The sequence below is a fragment of the Drosophila hydei genome, unplaced genomic scaffold, assembly GCF_003285905.1.
Source record: "Drosophila hydei strain 15085-1641.00,03,60 unplaced genomic scaffold, DhydRS2 tig00000001-arrow-pilon, whole genome shotgun sequence".
NCBI classification, from domain to species: domain Eukaryota; kingdom Metazoa; phylum Arthropoda; class Insecta; order Diptera; family Drosophilidae; genus Drosophila; species Drosophila hydei.
The window spans coordinates 14,716,337-14,740,441 of NW_022045643.1; the positions used below are offsets into that span (position 1 = coordinate 14,716,337).

A 24,105-nucleotide genomic window follows, 5' to 3' on the forward strand; every position below is an offset into this window, starting at 1 on the left:
AAATGCAAAACCAAACCATCATCAGTCAGCAAACAAAACCAGACCTCGCTGAGCCGCGGAGTCATATAAAAGAGAGTGCTGCCTGCATGAGGACGCCATGGTGAAACTTGTAGCTTATGCGGCGCAGCCGCTGCCAACTAACTTGGCCCAGTGCGCGTGCTCTTAGCCAGAAACACGTACAAGAAATCATGAAATGTTGCCACCATCATACCGAAAATTGTACGGTAACGTGCAAGCAATCAAAGTATATGAAGGCGCAGCTTCGTCTAGGTCTGTGCCTGGTACACGTCTGATTTTTACTACACACGTGTGGGATGTGACGTCAACAGGATGCCGGCTGCCGGCTGCCGGCTGCCTACTGCCAACAGAGCACTAGCTGGGAAACTAACCCAAAGTTCTGACAGCGACTAGCTGCGCCCTCTCTCTCTGTCTCTCTCTCTCCAGCTGTAGTGCCGAGACATTGAGCAATTCTCCTGCAGACGTGCCACCAAAATGTATGGCATAGCTGACGACCCAGACGTGCCAGACGTAGACGCAGAGCCTCTTTCTGCCTTTTGCTGTTTAAGTAAGCATGCAAATGTCACATGCAGTTGACTCCTGAAGCCGAACAGGCGGGCGTGCAGCCTGAGAGGGGCAGCGGGCAACGAGATAAGCAGTCTCAGTTATCAGTGGGCGAACATCTGTGTGCGTATGCATAAAAGATGAGACAGCGTGGTTAGTCAGCTGCCACCGCTGAACTAGGCGAGACACGAAGTCGAGGCTCGAACTGGGCTGAATTTAGTGATTTCCCCAAGCATGTGGCGTACTTTCATATAATTCCGTTATGGGCATAAGAGTTTCGGCTGATGGTTATTGATTTTGCACGCTCTATCAGTCGCTGCTCGGGGCCAAGGTGCATAGTTTGAGTTATTCCAGCGTCAGCTTCGTGTCACTGAGATGCTCTGCAGAAATGATTGCATAGTTTACTTATTGTATAGTATTGTAGTTCCAATGTTGGGTAGCACATTCCCCAGAAATAGCTGGTCATATCTCGCATGTGGGCTAGATATTGGAATGCAATATGAGTCGTTGGCTCGCTATAAGTGTTAATCAGAAATTCATATGGTACATCGAGAGGTGTCAGTAACTTGGCTAGATAACTGATTACTGATTCCTTGGCCGGCAACAGCAGTCCACAGAGGCATATACTGAAAATCTAGCTGAGTCCCATAACGTAATTTGCAATTACTGCACGCACAGACAATTTATTTTCGAGCTCTAACGTTTTGGCCTGCAATAACACGCGTCTCAAGGCAGGACGAGGACTGCTGAATCCCAGGTGTATTTCAAATCAAAAAATCAGGCAACCCGAGGCAGGGCTCGGCAAGGCACGGCAAGGCACACGCACGCCCAGGCAATCAGTTAAATGTTTGTGGAACTCGCCAATGCCAGCCAAAGCACTCGAGTCTCGCGTCTCGAGTCTCGCGTCTCGTGTCTCTAAGGGGCAAAAAGCCAAGTTCTCTATGCGTTTTCAGTTCTCCTTTGTTTTAGCCACCCGATGCCTCTCTGACACGCCTTCGCAAAAATTGAGTAGCATTGAGTTGGCTCGCGCCAACCACGAAATAAAAGAACTTAAAAGCAACAAAATCAAATGGTGGCACTGTGGCCAAACAGGGAGCGACGCTCGATGAAGCGCCAAGTTGAAAAATCGTTTGTCGCACTGTGAGAAATGGAAGCGCCAGAGCCAAAGGCAACCCAAAACCGAACGCCAAGCGCCGAAAGAGGAACTACTACCGAAGGAAGGAAGGACGTGCATCCAGCTCAGCCGCAGACGAAGTGATTTGGCTTTAATAGAAAGAAAGCAAAAAAAACCCTGCCATGTAATGAAACTGACAATTTAACTCGCACTGTGTGTTCGTGCTGAAAAATCGTGTTATCGATTTAATGCGTTACACTATATACATGCACGCAGATATATATATATATATATACATGAATAGGGGTATCCATTTTACACACACAAAATATCAGGAGCAAATACGCATTGCCGAAAGGGTTGGCTCTGTGCCCTGCTTCAATTTCCCTTTGCCTTTGCCTTTGCCTTTGCCATTGCCTTGAGCTGTGGCGTTGGCTTTATCGCTGGCTTCTGGCTTTCTGACTGACTGACATTTTCATGTTGTTTACGAGATTTCTCTTTGGCCGTAGTTTTTTTGTCCGTCCTTCTAATGGCTAGACTTGTTGGCAAAAGCATTTGATTAATTCGTAGCAGTTTTCAATTTGAAATTGCTTTAGTTCCTTTTTCACTGAAGTCTAACTCTTTATATATATCTGTCTATGGCTGTGTGTGTATGTGGGAACCTCTTTAAACGTATGGACAAACTTTCTACTAATAGTCCTGTCTGACTTTAGCCGAGACTGAAATCTAGTTAGCCCTAGTTGAGTGATGTTTTATTCTGTCACTTATTCAAAAGTTGTCTGTATTGTCTTGTCTGCAGAAACCATGTGTCATCCACTCGTTTAACTTTCAAGTAGCACACCTTAACTCATTTATTTCTCAGCCTATTTGACAAATAAATTGATTCTTTACTAATTAACAAAATTTTGTTCTTTTCGTTTTAGGTACGTACAATTACAATTTAATAGCAACAAGTAAGAATGTTGCAGTCGGGCATTGCCGATATGTTTTTTCCTGTGCGCAGTCGGGAAAATCTTAATAAGTAATACTAAGATCGAAGCAGAAGAAACATGGAAAATCTAGGAATATGTTGAATGTAGGCCATGCCCACGAGCTCAGCTTCTTAGGATATAGCGTGGCTCATAGCACAGCAGCGACAGCTTAACGGGTCGTCAGGCTCGATCTCTCTCGCAATCATCAGGATAAATGCCGCAGGCAGTGGCATGCAACAAAATGATTTCACATGCTTATTATGATTACTGACAGTTATCGGTTTTTGGTTTTGTAACTGTTGCTGCGGCTGCCGCTGCCGCTGCCGCTGCAGCTGCATTGAAGTGATTGTGTTGTACATTATTATGATTATTATGAAAATGCAAATGAAGCAAAGTTGCCCGTTGCCAGTTGCCAGCTACAGATGCCATTGCTGTTGCAGTTGCAGGCTTTCATTATTATTAATATGACAGAAAACAGAAGCTGAGCGGCGGTTAAACATGCAAAATGCTTTAAGCGAATTGTGAACTGAATTCGAAATGAATGAGATTGAATGAACGAAGCCCAGCCCAACTGGGTGACTGACTGTCAATTCAATTGCCACCGAAGACATGTACAATTTCATCATCTGCTCCACACATGCTCTCTCTCTGCTTCTTTCTCTTCCCCTGTATAATATGCGTCAGGTAAATAGAGTCAACAATCGACATTGTTTGGCAGCAGTCTGCATACTCAATGCTTCACTTTTCGCATAATATTTGCCAAGGTTGTTATTGTTGTTGCTGCTGTTACTGTTTGGTTGGCCATTAACATAATTTCAATTTGCATAAAATGACGTTAAATATTACATTTTGGACAGCTGCAGCAGAGCGACTGCAATTGCGAATGCAACTCCAACTGGCTGACAGACAGCGGCCACGCCACTCCTGTGGGCAGTGGGTAGCTAATTGCAGGTGTGAATGTGTGTGAATTGCGTGCTTCATTAGCCACACACACTCGCACACACATGTGGATCCATTGTTGCCCGCTTGCGCATTTTATATTTAATTTAGATTGCATTTTTTGTTGCCTGAATCATGCATATTATTTTCAAATCTAATGCGAACAATTTGCACAAGTTATTTGGTTATTTTGTGGTCAGTTTATGTGGATATCTAAAAATTGCATTTAATTTTGTGCGTGTGCATGTGTGTGTGTGTGTGTGTGCTTGGCCCTAAAACTAATTGATTGAAGTGTTTACAAATATAATAGCGAGAGTTATGGCTCTGCCTATGTCCATCCTTTAAACGGGCGCCAGCCTAATTAATATTCATAAACACACTCATTCATATGACTGTCCATTATGATAGTTTTATAGTGAATATTATCAATAATTAAGCTATGTGGCAAACATTTTTCAGTGTGTAATTTATCAATACAGCAATGTGTTTAGTGCAGATTATTAAGACGCGCAGGCCAGTGAGGCTTATGGCTTACTAGTTTTACTTTTTGACTTACGAATTTACCAAAGCCATATCCGATCTGTCTAAATCCCCTTTAGATTGATTGCAACGTGCTTATTTTGATTTCAAATCAGTTATTTTTTGTTCATTTAATACTGTTAAGTTACCTAATTTCTATCCTAACGGGCATTGTGAACTCCAGATTCCACTAGAACTTGTCAGCATAATCTTGCCTAGATGCGATTTAATGCATACTTCATGAGCACACTTTTGGATGGGAGGGTTCTTCCTTTGAATTGTGCCATGCATTAAATTGGTCGACTAATTAATTTGCTCAGACTAAAAACTGTTTTGAATGCGTAAATGAGCGCGGAACTTAAAGCATTTGGCTGAGTCGCGAAAACATGGCGTGCAAGCGCTGAACACTGAGCACAGCCATCAACGAAACTTTGAAGTATTTCCAACTCGATTACCATAACCCAACTAAGAATCATAATCAAATTTATCCATTTGACACTAAACTTTCTACAAAGGGCATAACTAGGGAACTCTGGCAATGCTTGGGGAGTGGGTAAGCTGCAAAGGAACTTTCCGTTTCTGTTTGTCTAGGACGACCAAGAAAAGCATCGTCATCATCAACTTGCCGTACAGTTGCCTTCAAATTGAGTTAGTCAATTAGAAATTTTCGTATAGTTCGTACAGTCAATATGCTCTTGAAATGCTGTTGCTGCTCGCAAAGCGTTTAGGGCTCGTTGCGGGCACTGCGCAATGCAAATTGAGGTTCCCAGTTGTCAGCATTTCAGCCCGCTGAAGCAACGCATGACCCCAAGAGCCTGCCAACGACGGCACACAGTGTTTCATCCACAAAACTGTTGGTCCATCCCGAATCCATTACCAAAGCTGAGTTAAGGCCCCAAGCCGTTTTATGGTAGGGTGTCATGCTTACAAGGCTTTCAATGATACAGCACAATTTGTTGGCTCGGATGCTTTTAGCTTTTTATGCAATTTTTAGAGCTCGCTCCGCACAGTTTATATATGCTCGTACCACTGTTACTGTATGTAGCACAGTCGTATTGGCATTCTCAAATTTTGTGTATACGTAAGCTCATTAAGCTGGGAAGTTTTGTGCCTTAATTTGGCTTTGCAGCTGACTTAGTTGCTTGTTTTCGAATCACAGACTTGTTTGGCCAATGTGCCACAATATTGTTGCATTGTCTCTGTGCAAAGAGCACTTGTCTTTGCGCAAAAGCCATGCAAATAGGCCATAAATTCATATTTTATTGGCTTGGCTCGGACAAAGCCACGACAGACATCGGACAACTGCAATGCAATGACCCCTCGACCGATGCTGCTTCAAAATGCTCAAAAGCTTCACACAAACAATTATGTCAACTATAAGCTGCTTTCCTCTCTCCCTCTCTCTCTCCCTATAAATATATATGCACATATGTATGTGAGCATGTGTTGGCAGTGAACTTGTGGCATTGTATGCATTGCAATATTGCATACTTGGCGCTTGACCAAAATGCAGTAGATCAGGCAACAAATTCCTCGCTTTGAATACTTTAAAACTCAGAGAGTATGACATGTTTCGCATACAACAAGTATTTAATATTGCGCTGCACTTGTAATAAACAAAAGTAAGATAAAGTTATTTATAAATAAAAATTTATTTATATATGTTTATTTACCCACAATTTCCATATGAAATAATTCACATTTATTTCCACCAGCTATTTCGCACCCTTAACGCGAAGCTTGGGCATCCCATCTAGCATTCCAAATGCAATCAACTGATTGAGTTTCGTAGAATAATTATGCAGAATGAATACATATAATAAAAAAATATATATATATATATATCTTATATATATATATATATCACTAGACAAAATATTAAAATAAAACTACTATGCAATTTTCCATGAATCATTAAATGTGATTGCAATCACTGAATCTTATTATCTGACTTAAAGAATATATATTATTTTATTTTCTTTGCTCTCTATATTTTCAACTTTGATTTAAGGTACAGGCCAAATGGATAAAATATTTTATTTGGCTCTCTTAGATAGATAATCTATTATTACTGAAGTCATAAGAGCGCCAGCCAAATGGCAAGAGCAGCTTAAAGCGACAGCCTTTTAGGAGCCAGCGCAGTTAACGGTCCGGAAATATGAAATGATTGCAATTGAATGTAATTCGCTTTGATTTTAGTTAAAATTGTCCTAATATCAGAAAATGTTGTGGCTGTTGTTTTGGTTGCCAGGACTGCCTCGACTGCAACTCGATTGCAGCGAGCACTTAATGCAATTTGCATTTCAATGCTATTCACAACCAGTAAGTGTGTGTGTGTGTTTGTCAACGCCCCATTGTCCCCTACATCAGCATTCTCTGTCTACACATATTTCTGTATAAATTTCAATTCAGTTCATGCTGAAATTTGCATTTGCAGCTGTCGAGCAAATTATTGCAGGCAGCTTAGCTCGTTGTCCTTTAGGCCTTGATTGTTGTTGTTTTAATTAAAAAAATACTCACAGACACAGACACAGCACAGACACACCTATATATACACACACATACATATATTATTTCTGTAGCAGCTCTGTCTGTCCATATGTCCATCTGTCCGCCTGTCTGTCCGCTGTTGGCTTTGCCATTCAAGTGTTAATTTTATTGACATGTGACAGCCAGCAAATAACTTGCCAGTTGGCAAATGTTTAAATGTCGTTGCTGTTGTTGTTACTGTTATTGGTTTTGTAGGCTTCGCTGCGGTCGAAATGTATATTTTTAATGAATTTAATAAACGCACCTCCCGCCCGAAACGATTCGCGTAAATCTCGTAATATCAAAAAATAAAAAATAAAGAAAAAAACCCATTTGACATGCAAGCCGTGAAAGCGCAGTAAAAAGAATGCCAAATGGAAACCAGAACCGAAACAGAAACCAAAAGGCAAAGGTAAAGGGACAAGCAGTACGAGGAAACATTAATCAGCGTTAAAAGTCGCATTATACAAAATGGGAGCGGCGAGCGGCAGGCGGGAGGCGGCAGGTGGTGGCGCTGGAGGCAGTGCAAATTGCACGCAAGGCCAACGACAGCCGAGCTATCCAATAAGGACCCAAGAATTATCGAAACGTAAACGAAATGCCAAAGAAAATTGGAAAACTGTTGGCGAAAGGGAAAGCTAAAACAGAACAAAACGAATAAGAAGAAGGCCAACACGCATAGCTCCTATTTGGAGCGAGCTACCAACAGCAACAGCAAACGTGGCGAAATGAGTGACTGGCAGTCAAAATCATTAAAAAGTCGTAAAAATCAGTGGAAATGGGGAATGGAGAAAATGGAGGCGGCTACTGGAAATACGCACGCTTTATAATTAGAATTTAATCAAGCGCAAATCGCAAACTCCCGCAATTTGCAAGCCGAACCGGGCCAGCAACAAAAATTGGTTGGCCTTGGTGGGCGGGCCTTGCTCTGTCTGTGTTATGGGTGTGTGTGTGTGTGTGTGTTCAGCTTTTGTTTAACGTGTAATTAAAAGCGTCGTGAAAACCTTTTAGTGTAACGCCAGTAGAAACTCTGGGTGCGATGATATTAAATTTCCCGAGCGAAAGAGTTAGTTGGATCGTAGCTGGGCGTAGCAGGAGCAGGAGCAGAAGGAGCAGCAACCCCAACAGCATAGATTAAAAATAAAAGCCCCATCAGGATGCCCGACCTTGTCTAACCTTCTGGTAATTGATGGTAGGTAACAACTTTTTGCATGTGTCATCTAACAAATGATGCGATGAGCAACGCTATGGTTTCCGGGTTGAAGCTTTCAATCATTGCCAATTACAAAGTGCGAAGATGTGGAAGAGTGTGCGTGTGTGTGTGTGTGTGTGTGCGTGAGTCTGTATGTGGGCTAATGACATTGTCCACCTGACTCCAAGCCTATGAAAGCCAAATTCGACCACAGCAAGTTCGTTATGCATCTCAACTATGCTTAGCTGACACGGATCAGAAATGAAATAGTTTGGGGAACTGATTAAATGACTTTAGATTTCTTCCGAACTCTACGTTTAGTTCGTGAAATCCCCACTGAGAACAAATCTTTTGTTGGAACTAACTAACTTTTTTCCATATCGTGACACAGAGGCACAGAGCATGTTCGCTATAATAATCCTCTAGGGAACCCAAAAATAGCACCCAGTCGCCAGCAGGAGAAAAAGTTGTGACATTCTAATTACTGGCTGGCAGCAGAGCTCAACACGACCTGCTTGTCAAGTATAAACTTTGGCCATAAACAAATTTTAATGGAGCAATTATAAGCGTCTAAAAATGGCTCGCAAAACAAAAGCAACTCGCGATTTTCATAACTAAAGGGCAAACTACTTTTTGCGCCAACTATGACGGCTCTGGCAGGCTCTAAGTTCTCTGCTCTGTGTTCGGTGTTGTGTGTTGTGTTCTATGCGCTTGTAGCCAAAATGCAAATGTGTAACACTTGAAGGCACGCAGCCGTGCCACGGAGATTCGTGTCAGGTTGTGCTCGAGGACGATGACGCACGCCAGTGTAAGAATGTCCTGAAACTTCAGGAGGGCGCCTGAATGGCATGCAATGGCATTTGTTAAAACTCCCCTGGCTGATTTAGCCCCACGTGGACTTCATTGATATGCATCTGTCGGGCGGATGTGGGCGGATGTGGGATGGGGAGATTGCTGCTAGATTTACCGACTTAGCGTCTTTCATGCTTATCGACAAAATCATTTACAGCGGCGGCAGCAGCAGCAGCAGCAGCAGCAGGAGGAATATCTTCATAAGTCCATTGCCTACCCCTGGGCGCCGACGACTCATTCATTGCTGCTGTGAATAGGCGGTAGCTGACTCGCACAGTTAACCCCTTGTTGCCCGTATTTAAATTGCAGCTCTTTCTACTTTTACGGCGTCGTTTTTCTTCCCTTTTTTGCGCTTATGTTTACATTTTAGCTCATGCGTTTTTGCTTGTTTTGCTGCCGGTCGCTTCCCATGGCAGACAGCCCGCTGCTGCTGCCGCTGCCACTGCCGCTGCTGCCCGCTCGGCAATCTATTAAATTCGTGAGTGCGTTTGTTCGCTCGTAGGCAGCAGACAATAAAACTGTTGAAGTGATTAAAAATAGTCAGAGTCGCTCTGCACTGCAGCGTGCACTTTTTTCTACCATACTTTTTTGTGATTTAGCAAGCGACGATTCGAGCGACGTTTTTGTTTTTGTTTTTGCTTTGAACCTACTGAAAATCGATCAAGGCGATGGTGCGTTAATGGATTTCTAGGCTAGACAAAAGTTTATTGAACTGCATGCTGACAATGGCAACAACAACATCAACGTCAACATCAACATCAACATCAACACCAACGCCAATAGCTACAATATCGACAATGAACTGTAGTTGCAGACAGAGGAGATCGATTAAATTTGTCTGCTTTGGTCATTCGGTAGGGCAGCTTTATTGAAAGTACTTGCCAGTGGGCGCAAGCAGCCAGCCACGCCTAACACGCGCCACTCATCACATAAGGCGCACCCAGAAGGACTAAAAAAGCCAGAAAAAAATCTTGGACTAATCGTTTTTTGATTTCTTACCTTGCCACAAAGGCTTCGCCCTCATTGTGTTGGCCTGTGCCACAAGGGCAGGAAACGTGGGCAGGAAAAAGGGTTTTACGAGCTCGAGCCCGTTCCCATTACCGGTGGCTTTTCTATCCATTATGACTTCTTTCTTGCTCCCATCTAGATAGTCTACTTTCGTCCAAGGAGCAATAAACGCCTGTTGAAGACGACGCGTCGTCCCTCACCCGACCTTCTTTTCCAAAGCCTTTTTGCCTTGGCTATTTTCGCATTTGTAATATTGAATAATGTCGTTTTAATTACCGCATCACACCGAGGGCCAAGCACAAATCGTGTTCAGCGGAAATAACTGACTTAAGAGAAATAAGAAAAGAAATGGAAATAATTTTAATTAATTCGGCACGTAAAAAACGACAGGGCCTCTAATTACTTTTGTCTGTGTGAGAAATGAAAACGAAATTGAAATTACTTAAAGCGTGAAATAAAAAAGTAAAGTGAAGTATGGAGAATGGAAGATGGAAGATGGAAGGAAAATGGAAAATGGAAAATGATTAGACAGGGTGTGAGTAACTGGGTGAAGATTTATTACCGCAAATGACGACTTCTTAAAGCTCGGCTAATTCTGAACGAGAGCACACCTATCCTCCTGCTTGCCTTCCCTGTGCACTGAATTCTCCTGTCGTTGATTTGATTTGTTGTTGCCTTGACTGCGCTTAATTATAAAAACGCAGCTCACTCCGGCTTCGGCTACCTTTTTTAAGGCTCCTGCTATCATGGGCTTCTTAACAGCCTCCCCTGTGAGCTGCGGCAGCCGCAATCCAATCAGCCGCTAAGTCGTCGGCCTGCTCGACTTGGCGTTGATTAAAGGCCAACATTTCAGCGTCCCGCACAAAGGTATGCTATATAAAATGCGTATCAGCTTAGACAGCCCGCTAATTGACAGGCGAAGGGCGGGCTGCGGGAGCTGGGACGAGCCACGTTTTGTAATTGAATTGAATTGGTTTAGTGGATTTTCGTGGGTGCTGCCATCATGTGAAGTGTCTGGTCAGCACCGCAGCCACACACAAGTATATGTACAGGTGTAAACGGCCGGAACGTGACGCTAATGAATTTCTACTTGGAGCCAGATAAATGTGTGGCTGAAGCAGCAGCGTCGATGTTAATGGTAAGATAACGAAACATTCAATGTTTTCCCTATGCAGAACCGTCAAAGGCAATTTCATTTGGGTGCTTTTATCCATCATAGGCCTTGTCTTTATTTCAGTCAGTTAGTCGCTATCTATGCGCTGCCGATTATCAATATTAATAAATCGCCTATCGAAGGCAACGATAAAAAATAATGCGTTTAGGCAAACAGGGCAAAATGCATTGAAATGCATTAAACAATTAGCAAAGCCGCAGAATAACAGTTTGTATAACACACGGCTAAGCCACGCCCCATGCACCACGCACCACATATCACGCACCACGCACATCATTTTTATTGCATAACAAAAATTGTCAACATTGTCAAAATTGTCAGTCAGGAGGAAATGTGCACGCATAGCTCATGGCGCCCCCTTCGTCGCACCTCTTTGGTATCATTGCAAAATTTCATTTCCGCGCAGGCCTGACAGGTAATGTTCATGGCATCGCACTCCTCTCTCCTTGCCTCCTTTCAATTCTTTGGGATTTGGAGCTCTTGTCGCTGTTTTTGACAATTTTCATGTTTCAATATTTCAGTGCATGCAGCAGGCAAATCCATTGTTGGTTCTGCTGCAAAAATTAGTTATGCATAATGCTGGCGAAGTGGGCGTGGCACAATCAGAGACCCTGCTCCCATATCCAATCCGCCCAGCCCCAAACAGCTGGCAAAAAGCCTTGGCATTTTATATGCCATAAGGGTGAGGGGCATGTCATTTACGTTGGGAATAGCTCGCTTTGATCGATGTTATGCCAAGGTGTGGGTGAAAAGGTTAGACTGTGCGCACTCACACACACACACACACAGACAGACACACAGCTTGTCTGGGAATTAGGCAAGGAGCGCGGGTAAAAACTATCCCGTCCACATCATTAGCTGGACATTTTCGACTATCGTCGTCACTCGACCTAAGTGAATTGATGAAACCTTCGCAAGTGAAAACATTTTCTCGCATTCGCTTTGCGGCTGAAGAAATTATTTCCAAAAAATGGGCATTTGGGACTCGGCTTCGCCAAAGAGGCGTGGCAAATAGCAAATGTGCGTTAATGACAGAATAAAACGAAATCCAAACATAAATTACGCGCTTATCAATTTCATTTATCTTTTGGATTTCTTGGCCACTCACTGCCAGCGTTTCCCTTTTTATTTTGATGGCTTTGTAATTGAGTAATAAACTTTGGCATCGTTTCGTTTTTGCGATTCGCCAAGTTGGCCAGCGAGAGCAAGTTCTATCCAACAGCAAATGGCGGCTACAATAAATTGAAAGTTTCTTTCTTTCTTCTACTTTGCCATTCTATTCAACATCGGCTTCCATAATGAGACAGGGCAATTGCCCAGATAACTAGTCGAGAGTACTCTGCCCGCTGGACGCTGCTCAGCCAACATTTCTTATTTTCGACGCCTTCGATAAGAGCCCATAAAAGGAGCCATTACCAAATTTTTACTACTCTTTCGGCTTATTAATGAGTCTCAATCGCTGTTCCAATGGTATGAGCGTTGCAGAGCATTTAAACTGCACAACTTTTACAGCTCGCATTTATAAGAACTCTGCAGGCGAGACCCCCCAGGCTGAGCCCGATTTTACATCTTATGGCCAATCAGTCATCGAGATATGCAACTCAGAGAGCAGCCAACCCCGTCACTGGGTATGCCCCACCAGGCCGACGACGAAGGCTTGCGAATGCAATTTATATCACTTAAATTTAAAGCAGCAAATAAATCTTCACGTCATACGAACTGTGTGTGTATCGATGTGTGTGTGTGTGTGTGTGCGCGCGTGTTCGTGTGTGTGTATCCCTTATAGCTCTTAGAGCTCCCGGAAATTGACGCCTATCAGTGCGCAAATCAAAATTGTCGGTCATTGTCGCACTGCGCCTAAAATGGCACACAATAAATTTTTATTTGGCGCTTTATTAAATTTTATTCTCCCCAAACTACAGCCGACGATAGTCCACGGAACATAGACTGTCGTCTATATAGATGACACTGGCCGTCTGGCATTTGTCTGGCATTGGCCATATGACACAACTTCCCTTCCTTTCCGTCAGTAACTGCGTCTGTCTGTGTGTGTGTGTGTGTGTGATAGCTACAATTGCGCCTTTGGGTATTGTAGAGTGGGCGTGATACACTCGTAGCCTTTGGCAAAAAGTGTTCGTCGTCTGATGAGGGCCGCCGCGGAAAAAGGCAAATTCATCAATTACTTAATATAATTACTTTTGGCTTTCGGATTATGCATATATACCAACATTCCCACACACAAGCACACACGTACGCACAGATAGACAGACAGTAGCAAAATGTATTGCACTGGCAGTCCGGGGTAGCCAACATTAATACTTAATATAATAAATTGTAGCCAGTCGGCAGTGGCTCCCATTCGGTCAGCGGCAGCCCAGCCGAGCCCAGCCCTTGGTCTGCATGGCTGGCCGTATACATACATATAGAAACCACGCCCACCGCACTGCCCTCTTTGGCATTCATTTTGCAAATATTTTTCAGCGCATCGGCCACAAAAACAGAAACCAGCCAAAGCTCGCTCTAGGACCAGGTCCGGGTCTGTATCCCAGAGCATTGCATGCTGCTAGGGTGCAACTCCATTGCCAGTAGCTCTGATGAAATTAAAAGACTCCCGCACCCACCACTCAGTGCAGCTTCCCAAAAACGGAGGCAGTTCGGATCGTGGGCGCCTCTTGCAGCCTATTTACCATTTTAATGGCACTTAAAGTGCAATGCAACAGGGGCAAAAGAGAAGCTTTTGTTTGAAAAGAACTCGAAGTGTTAGCACACAAATGTGTACTTTAAATGATATACAACTTATTGTAATAGTTCCGCTCGGACGTCTTCTAAACCCCAATAGCTAATCAGCATGTAATGCCATAATTAAATGCATTCCGCTGCCATCAATATTCATATATGCCGACACTTTGCGTAGCGTCATCCATATAAACATTTTGTTGGCCACAATTATCATAAACTTCTAATTGTTTGGCCATCGAATGGCGCATGCTTTTATTGGTTAATAATATTACATTAATTTATACATTTACTGCCAGCGACGCCCATGGAAGTCCATGCATTAAAAGCAATTAATTTCAAACTATGCCAATCTGAGCTATAGATAGATAGATGGACACCAAATAATGCATTTAAATTTAATTCAATTTTGAATGCTTAAATATTGTGCTCTAAAAATGCGTAATTGCATCACAAATATTAATTTCATTATTTTCATAATGTCAAACCTTTTTTCATTATAATTGTCGTTGTGTTGCGCATGTTTAATGGGCTCGGATGCATACAATTAAAACAATTAAATGTCATAAAAATAGCAAAGTGCATAATAATTCATAAATAATGGCATGATTTGGCGCTCCCGAAACGCGTTCCACTAAATATGACAAATATCCCAAATAAATTATGACAATTTTTGTTCTGAAATAGCAAAACTTCATGCGGCGATCGCAACCGACTTTTCAATACTCTTTTCAGGAAGCAACAAATGCAACTAAATTGTAATGTATTCATAAATACAGTTAATAACATTGAAACGCCAAACATATTAAATATAATTATCAGTACAAACAACCAGAAATAGAACGCAATTGCGTAACCCCAAGGTACCTGTGCCCAGTTGAATAGAACACAAATAGAAATAATTCTAATTCAGCTTTTATTGTAGCTACTTTTAAATATAGAATTGGTTCACACAGTCACATGAGTTTGAAGGACTCGTGTGTATGATACAGAATATATTATATATTTTATAATTATATATTTTAATTGAGCGCAATCAGATTGCCAGACGAGAGGCAACCCCCAGATTTAGGGTAGTAAAGTAGAGTAAATGACAGTAAATTTAACAGAATTTAACCAAAAAAAAGACTAAATTTATATATAGAGCTGATAGAGTTGGAGAGTTGGATGGCCGTTTCTTTTGATCTCACAGGACCTTAAATTTCAACGTGTACGTACTTGAATTAATGGCATGCATGTTATACCTCATATTTGCAGCAATAATAATGAAATTATTTGTTTAAAATATGCAATGGTCGAGTTCCGTGGTTCGTTAAGTATGCGCCCTGTAGCGCCGTCCAGCTCGAAAGTATGCAATTGAATTTAAATTTTGCAAGCGCAACAACAAGCGCAGGTGTGTGAGGGTGTGTGAGGGTGTGTGAGGGTGTGTGAGTGTGTATGCCCTGACCCGTTAATTAACATAAGTTTATTAAAAAACAGGCAGCTACGGCTGCTCCAAATCTAAAAGTTTTACGAATTCAGAGAAGCTCTTCCGTTTTGTAGCTAGTAGTGTTTAAGAGTTTAATTCGGCTTAAAAATCCGTTCTTTTGGAATGTGGTATAAGTACACATAATTAAGACTTAAATAAGTTTAGCTCTGCAAATGGCAGCCGGCAATAGGCAAGCAGCAGCGATTCGACCACAAATGACCTATTACAAAGAGTGTGCATTAATTTCAATTAATTGCGATAAGGCTAACAATGTTTATTGACTATAAAATAAGCAGACGTCATTATGAAGGGCAGAGGAAGAGAGGTGCGAGCGAGAGAAAGAGAATTGGAGTCGACCCATTATGGCCATAACCGCAATGCAAATGACCAGCAGAATGGCAAAAAATAATGTTTATAACGATGATCAAAATCGACGTTGCCGTAATTTAAATTAAATGCATTAAAATTTGTATAAAATGCAACAAAAAATATATTTATGAGCGACAAAAAAGTGGGCAGAGCAACAGCAACAGCAACAGCAACAACAACAACATCAATATAAACAATAATTATAATAATAAAAACAGGAAAAATTGAAGCGGCAAAAAATACAATTGCAATAAATATGGCAGCACTTTACAGTTCATTAAATCGAAAACAAAAGGCGACTGCCTGCATTTATTTTACCTGTTAAATTCAGCAAGCACAAACAGGCAAACAAACAAACAAGCAAACCGGCAAACAAACGGACACACATACGAACAAACATTTCATTTCAATTCGTTTTTAAAATACTCACTCATACATATGTAAATGCGTATAGCAGAGTGTATTTAATGCTGGCTTTATCGCAATTATTGTCATTAGTTTGACAAACGATGCCGCAGAATTATGCAGTATTTCAAGCTAATTAAATTTAAGAGCGGAAATGCCAAGTGTTCCACAAATGCTGCTGCAAAAAACAACAGCAACAACAACAACAACCAATCTGTAATAAAACTGTTCTTGTAGCTGCAAGCGCGCTAAAGTATGCTGCGTGCCCAAAAGGAAGAGGGAAGAGGGAGGAGCAACACTATCGTACACACATGTCTGTCTCTCCCTCCCTCTGTCTCGCTCTCGCTGCTATTGTTTTGTCTACTTCTTGGCTGCGCTTTGCATGTGCGGCGATTTAATTGGTCCAAAAATTGAACGTCAACGTAAATAAATTTTTATTTGAAAAAGTTTATTAAAAATTTTCCATTACTCAGGCAGTGCACGTAACAACTACGCCCTCCTTAGATGGCCATGACTACTCGTGTGTGTGTGTGTTTGTGGATAACTGTAGGTGTCTAGGATTGTCCTCTGGTCCCTTTTAGCCATTGGCGCTTTTTATTTCAAACTTTTTACATTTCCTTTTTCATTGCCTGAAAGAGGGTATCATAACATGTATCCATAGTATGTAACACACAGCATGTGTTTATATATATATATATATATATATATATATATATATATATATAGTTGTTGAACTGATCCAACTAAAGTATTATATATGAATATACATATCTTTATCAATTAATGTCCCAGTGCTCATATAGGGTATTGAGTTGTCGGCTCTATACATCTGCAATGTATTTGGTGTTCGGCCAACAAAAGATAACTGTTCATCTGTGGCATTGCTTTCTGTTCTGTTTCTCTTGCATATTTATATTTATATATATATATTTTTTTAATTTTGTTATTAAAAAAGTTTGGAGATTTGAAAAATAAAAAAAAGGAACAATATGGAAAAGTTTTGCTTTGTAATTACATGCACCAGCCACACACTAAAGATGAGAAATGAGAAAATTAAAATTAAAATACAATTTTATTGCTAGCAACGATACAAAGGGGAATGTTCAAATGTCCCAACGCGTCGTCCATCGGAACGTCGAAGATGCTAAATATTGCTGGAGAATGTTGAGTACGTGCTCAGAGCTGGAGCCAGGTCGTCGCACGGGCACAATTACAATTGTTAGATTCAGCTTTTGGGATATCACTAAAAGCTGTCGCAGAATTTTAATTAAACTCCAGCTCAAAATAATATTTGTCCACAGCAGGCAATCAAAATACATAAACTAAACCTAAGCTTTACACTGATAATCCTGGAATTAAGCGGCTAACGGTAAACACCACCCACAAAACCTGACGGTCCCAACTTGGCAAACAAAAACAGCAACGGACAGAGCTGAAAACTTATTTATGCGCACACCTTGCGTTGTCTGCCCGCTCAGAAGACTTGAAACTGTTATCAAATAATTTATTCGTCTCACCTGCAGCAACAAATTAAGTTTTGTTTTCGTCCAAAACAACACCTGGAACACACAACAGCACTGCTAGTCAGCCAGCAGCAATACAAAGGCGGCGAGTAATCCACGTGCCTTCTACTTTTAACTCATTAACCGAGAGGGAAGTGCTGCCAGCTCGTGCCGCTGCTGGCCATTAAAAGACTTATTTTCACACTTGCATAAACTCATTTAGTGCGAGAGCAAACTGAAAATTGTCTGCACAAAGGGCGCAAGAAGCCCCAACTCTCCACCTAGCCAGCTCGCCCCTTGCCCTTGCCCCGTACCCCATGCCCCTTGCCTTATCGCCTTGCTACCTTATCACACGGTACGTTGGCGGCATTGCCAAAGAGAGAGAGAGAGAGAAAGAGACAGAGAGAAAGCATCGTGACATAAAATTAATGCCCAACCGACAATTTTAATCGGCAACAATTTTTGTCTTGAGTTATGGCTGGAAACGAAACGAAGCGAAACGAAACGGCAAGTCGCACCCTTGGACGAGGTCGCGAAAACTTTGCTGCAAAGATTTTCAAGTTTTCGGAGAAATAAGGCAACGCAGCCAGCAGCATAGAGAGGAGAGGCATTCGAAGGACATGCAAACGTGCAGACATTCAAGCAGCCAGCCAGCCAGCCGGATGCGTATATTTAAAACTTATTAAATTGCTATAATTTATACGACTTATCTTGTGGGCGCTGGCGTCTTCGTCTTCGCCTCGAGGGTGGCTTTAGACTCGTAAAATACTCGACAAAAAATCGTATGGCAGAGCTAAAGGCGCACACGGCGACAGTTCGAGGCAAAGGCAATTAATTTACATGCAAATCGTGCTCAAACTTTTTAGCCCCAGTCCAATAAAAAATCCAGTGTCTGCCTTAAAGTATTCTGCGCTTAAAGGCTAATACAACCCACCCACCCACACGCCCTCACACACACACTCACTTGATTAGTGCGCCTCCTGTTGTGCGCAGCCTGTTTAAAACAATATGGCGAGAGCTGAGCACCGCGAGCAACGAGAAAAGCGAAAAGCGAGGCCTACGACCCTTTTGGGACTGCGACTCACGCGCGTCGATGTCGACAGGTTGTAGTACCTTAAAGGCGCTGCGAGCTCCATACCTGCCTCCTTGTCATTGTCCTTGTCGTTGTTATTGTTTTTCTTCTTGTCTATTCCGGCCTAACAAATTGCAATTTTTTGTTGGTTCCTTTTTGTATTGTTGTTGATTTATTGTACAAAAACAACAATGGGCACAGTGCAAACTGAGTGCACATTAAACATTCCGTAATGAGTTTAAAGTTTATAATGGAATATTTGATTATGCCAAAGGCGGTGTTCGTTGGATTCCTCGACCTTTCAGAAAATGCCATATAAAGCATCGTAATTACAAAAGACGGATTATTCGATCTACTGAAAGCGACTGCCTTTGCCCAAGTTGATGAGTCTTTGTGCATACGCCTTGATTTACCCAAACTAAGAAATGTGCCCAGCTGCTGACGCTTTCTGTTACCAATTCATCAGAAGCTCTTATGCCAAGGTTTTCGTCTCCTGCTGCTGCTGATTCAAACCCTTTTCCACACTTGTGTAAATCTCTTAAGCTGCAAACACTTTGTACATAAAGTAAATTTGTATCTTCAATGTCTGTCTCTGTTTTCTTTTTCAATTTCCACAACATAAAACGCGGCCATTAAACGCTTTAAAATCAACATCAGCTCTGCGACGACAGGGGCAATAAAGTCGATCCGAAATTGCTTCCTCCGCACATAAAATCCAACAACATGGCGAGCCCCAAAATCGTCCTACATGCCTAAATTCCTTTACACAACACCAAACACACCCGAACACATATATACATACACAATTACTGAGCTTTGCGCACAAACACAGCAAAAGTTAACGAAACACTTTACCATTCGCCTGATTTCCACACCCCTCCAAGGCCCCTCTGTCTGGCACATCCCCTACCACGCGCTCTGCCCACTTAATACTTAAATGCAAACGTGTAAATTATGTGATTTTTCCCCGGCGGCCATGTTTGTTTGCAAACTCCATTACCAACATGGCGGGAACTTCCTTCTGCCTCGAAATATGCCCCTTCATGCTCCCACCTCGCCACACATTCACCTGTTTGTTTCGAAGAATCGTCGCGTTTTACCATTAAAAGCGAAAAAAAACCTATCCAAGAACCCCTTTATGTGTTTTTCATGTACTTTTATTTGATTGTCGCACGCTTCGACGCTTCGCAGAGCGGCCTGCTAGGCGGGGGCGGGGGCGGGGGTAATTTATAGCCCTCTTTTAGTGCTTAAAATATTAGCAAATGTTCATTAACGACTATTCAAATTGGCGTTAGTCAGGCTCACTTTAAGCACTGAGCGAGTATTGCAATTACTCAAAAGTACTTAACACACAATTGCAGAGCGGAAAGGTTTTTTAACTGCCCAACGATAGTGCGTTTAATTGAAGTCAACGCCGAACAAGGTGCGCAGCTCGGAGCAATCATAAAAATCCATGCCCTCCCAGTCTCTGTCTCTCTGTGATATGATATCCATTCACTTAGAGAACATCGAAGCAAGCAAGGCTAAAAGGAAGGACAACAAATTAAAATTAAGTCCATCCCCACGGCGACTGGATGCAGCATAGTGTTTATTAGACTAGAGCAACACCTCGGCAAGTGGCACACGCATAAAATATAAATTTGTAATTTTAATATTATTAAAAATGTTAAATTGCACGCAGCATAAATCTCATTTTGGCTTGTGGGCAACTCTTGAGGGATGCGGCATGAGGAATGTGGGGTTGGGTGGTTGGTTGGAGGACGATGGCATAAATGCGACAGCTTGTTGGCTTCATTGTGGCCCAGGGGTTGCGACAAACACTTACACTCTTGCACACACGCAAACACACCCAGACACAGAGACACACACACACACACACACACACACACACACACACACACACACACACACACACACACACACACACACACACACACACACACACACACATACACACACACACACATATTGTGCGCATTATACAATAACCATTACTGGCAGCTGCGTTTGCCACACTATTTTTATTGTGCCCTCTTTATGTGTTGCTTTAATTTAAGCGATTTGCTTTGGGTTCATAAAATAGCCACAGGCTTAACGAGCCAAACGTCAGCATGTTCTCCAGTCAAGTTGTATATGCATATTTTTTATGAAATTATAAATGCAATTAAATAAATAGATAATGATTTAATTCATAAAGCTCTCTCACTCCCTCTCTCTCTCTGGTATAAATATCTCTCTGCATCCTTCGACACTCCACAATAACAAGAATTTAACCGCTTTTGACCCATTCAATCGATAAATGGAGGGTAAGCTTTATCGCACCGGCCATTTATTTAATGAGCCAGCTGCAAGTAGCAGTTTCATCCAAAGAGCCATCTATTCGCTCCCACTTTAGTATCCCGTTTTTTAAAAGTACCCAATACCCATTAACTTGAGGGAATTTATTTCAGCAATTGCCAGCGCCGACTACCGACTGCTATTATGCGTTCGTTAATTATTCACACACACACACACACACACGCAGAGCTCGAATCGCAGCACGTTTCGGTCATAAAAGTAGCCCCCTATAAATGACACGCCCCTAACGTGGGCGTCTAGCCTGAAAAGAGCCAAATCGCTTAACCTTCGCTCCCTAACACAACTGCCTCCGCAGATCTATGGATATTTATGCATTCCTTCATCAACACTCCCAAAACTCACCCTAGCCCATATGCAGGAAATCTTGACATTAAATAAATCTAGCATAGAGCGTATAAAAGCTTATAGTGGGCATCTTTAATACACACAGACAACCAACCAACCAGCCAAACCAACCACCCACCCACACACACATGTGTAAAAAATGACGCAGACATTATTCACGCTATCATTGCACGCAGCAGGGCAGACAGACAGACAGTCGGACCGAGTAGCGTGGAAGCCAAACGGTTGGGTAGGGAGGAGAAAGTATGAGGCGACCCGACCATTTTGGAAATGCTTTGGCTATATTCATTTCAGGCTGGCCACCCGAACTATGCTCGCCTGGATTTGTCGCAGTCGCTTTAACTCATATATCCAAACACATCCACAAACAAATGGAAATTTCAGCGGCATGAGGACGCTTAGCTAGGAGTTTCATTAGTTCGTCTGCTCAGTTAGCGAACAAAGATGGAATCCACCTTCACATGACCATAAATACGTACGCACTGGCATTAATAGCACATGAGCTTAACTGTGGGTGATCAGTCAGGGATACCAATAAAATCATTAGGGTTCTCTGTTCTCTTGTTGCTTGCAGTTCCAAGCTTAAAGCTGTATAGTAAAGTAATATTTTCTAGTGATTTGCTATGTTGCTATGACCAAGATAAGTCTTTGGCGCGCAGCCCTTAAAATTTTAAATATCAACTCGCATTGTATAAGCAAATCTCCTGTCCATACACACACATGGTCACACGGTCACACGGTCACATGGTCACATGGTCACATGGTCACATGTACACATTCTTTTTTCACTGGCTGTTCCTTGGGATTTGTTTAGGCATAATCGAATCATCATCAAGTCGTCAACAAGTGATTTCTATTTACCAGACACTACGTACTGTATGTACTGTAGTTCTAGCCAGTCCTATTCTTGGCATCACCTCAGTATTCATCGCTTTTGTTTACTGCTTCTTTATAGCCCACACCTATTTATATTGATATGATACAAGCAGATTAATATCATTTATGGCACATTGTGTAGCAAAGCAAATATTTCCGATCGTACTAAGTGGGTTATACTCTTCTTACTTTTTTTCCGAGGGTCAATCCTGATTGACATGAGAAAATAAATTAAGTATTAGCATTTTCCTAAGTAAGACCAAGTACTTCTCCACATTCGTTAAAAATCTGATTCTTAACCAGCAAGAGTTAATCGATAAAATATCGAAAATTACGTAGTATCCATCGAACTCAATTTCTTTTAATCTTCATTCATTAATTTTTTACGGTTTCTGTATTGGACACTTTCCCTTCTATCACATTCACTGAATTGGATTTCCCATTTCCCATTCCATTTCCATTTTTTTCATTCTTTTTCGTTTATTTGAGGCTCTGTTCAATGTCAGTTTGTTATCCTTGCACAAATCCTTTTACACAAATGAAATTTGGACCAAAGAACGATAGGCAAAATACAGTTATGTTTAAAGTTGATTTGGCAGCGAGATGCTCCGAGTTATAATACTAGACTAACGCCATTTCCTTCTCTATATTTTTGACTACAGATATCAACAAGGGCTCACCCATCGACTACAAAAGCGGATCAGCCTGTTCCACACCCACAAAAGACACGCTGAAGGGCGGCTACGAGCGCAGCACGCAAGGCTGCATGGGCCCGGTGCTGCCGCCAAGGAGCATGAACGGGATGCCTACGCACCATTATTCGGCGCCGATGAACTATCGCAAGGATCTGGCCGAGCGCTGCTCAGCCCAATGCAACTGGGCTAGCATCGTCGCGTTAGCGGTCCTGGGTGTAATTGTTCTCTTGATAGTCGGGCTAACGTGCTCCGGTACTCTGCGCTGGTCGCCGTCGGCGCCATGCCCAGTTCTAGTCGGCAACGAGGTCTCTGAGGTGACGGCTGCCAAGAGCACCAACACTGATTTATCCAAGCTGCACAATGCATCGGTACGCGCGAAAAATGGTCAAGGCATAGGAATCGTACAGGGACAGGCTGGAGGGGGAAGTGCAACGGCGACCGTCACAGCGGCCACATCGAATAGCGGGACTGCTCAAGGATTACAGTCGACATCCACCTCGGCAGAGGCCACCTCTTCGGCAGCGGCGGCCACTGCAACGTCCTCCTCGTCTTCGTCGCTTACGCCTTCGACTTCCCTATCCTCATCCTTGGCAAATGCCAATAATGGAGGTAATTATGCACAAGTTTTAATTATTTTTAAATGAGTTTCCGCAAGTTTTTGCGAAACTTAAGGTAAGGAAGTTAAACGAAATAAAAGCGAGAGGGAGAATGCTAGGCAAGAGACCGAGAGATGTATTAAGCGCTTACGGGAGGCGCTTAGCACGCGGTCAAAACTTTATTTATTTATTTTAGATCCTGAGCCGCAAGTTTTTCTTTCTTTGCGTTTGACAGAATCGTCTTAAATCAAGCCGTTCAAATATTGATGGCCAATGCCGCTTCCATTATCCCTCCTTGCCAAGGAGAATTCACTCGTCTAAGTCTTATTATCAACAAACAAGTTGATCGAGTTAATTCAAATATTTTTATTTTCTGGCCTAATTAGCTCAGTGATGCTGCATCTATCGAATTTCAGCGCTGAGTCTTTTAAAACTAGTTTCTTAAGCAATCTCTCAGTGCGTATAGTTTGGAATGTGTGATGAAATAGTTAATTGTAGTTGAGCACTTACCCATATCACAGACGTCACACTTGCACATACTCCAACATGGGTCTTAATCTTCAATTCATGTCAATATATACATCCACAAGCCTTCCATAGTGGCTCCATATTTTGCCCGTTCTCAATGTGTTGTCAAAATGTCAGCAAATTTAAAGCGCTCTGGTTTGTTCCGCAGGACATAATTTATTGCTTAGCCAGCGAAAGTGGATTTGATTTTCAGATTTTGGGCTATGTATTTTTAGGTCAGAGTGCACACATGACACTTCACATTTGGCAATTAAGCTGTCAAATGTTGACGTGCCCCCGTATTGTATTACTTTGTA

At 42.2% G+C, this 24,105-nt stretch overlaps 1 protein-coding gene and 1 long non-coding RNA gene across 5 annotated transcripts in view; one reads left to right on the forward strand and one right to left on the reverse strand.

Moving 5' to 3' along the window:
• The window catches only part of LOC111597625 (teneurin-m), a 131,704-nt gene that overhangs the window by 93,420 nt on the left and 14,179 nt on the right, over window positions 1-24,105 (forward strand). For all 4 annotated transcript variants that reach the window (XM_023312427.2, XM_023312424.2, XM_023312425.2 and 1 more), the window contains exon 3: window positions 22,653-23,294. In XM_023312427.2, the coding sequence (XP_023168195.2) occupies window positions 22,653-23,294 (642 nt within the window). The remainder of the gene's footprint in view (window positions 1-22,652; window positions 23,295-24,105) is intronic.
• On the reverse strand, window positions 423-23,869 carry LOC111597628. The gene is made up of 3 exons (XR_002751338.2): window positions 23,792-23,869; window positions 9,677-10,011; window positions 423-941 (listed from the first exon to the last, which is right to left on the reverse strand). It is a non-coding gene; the product is annotated as an uncharacterized LOC111597628 (long non-coding RNA).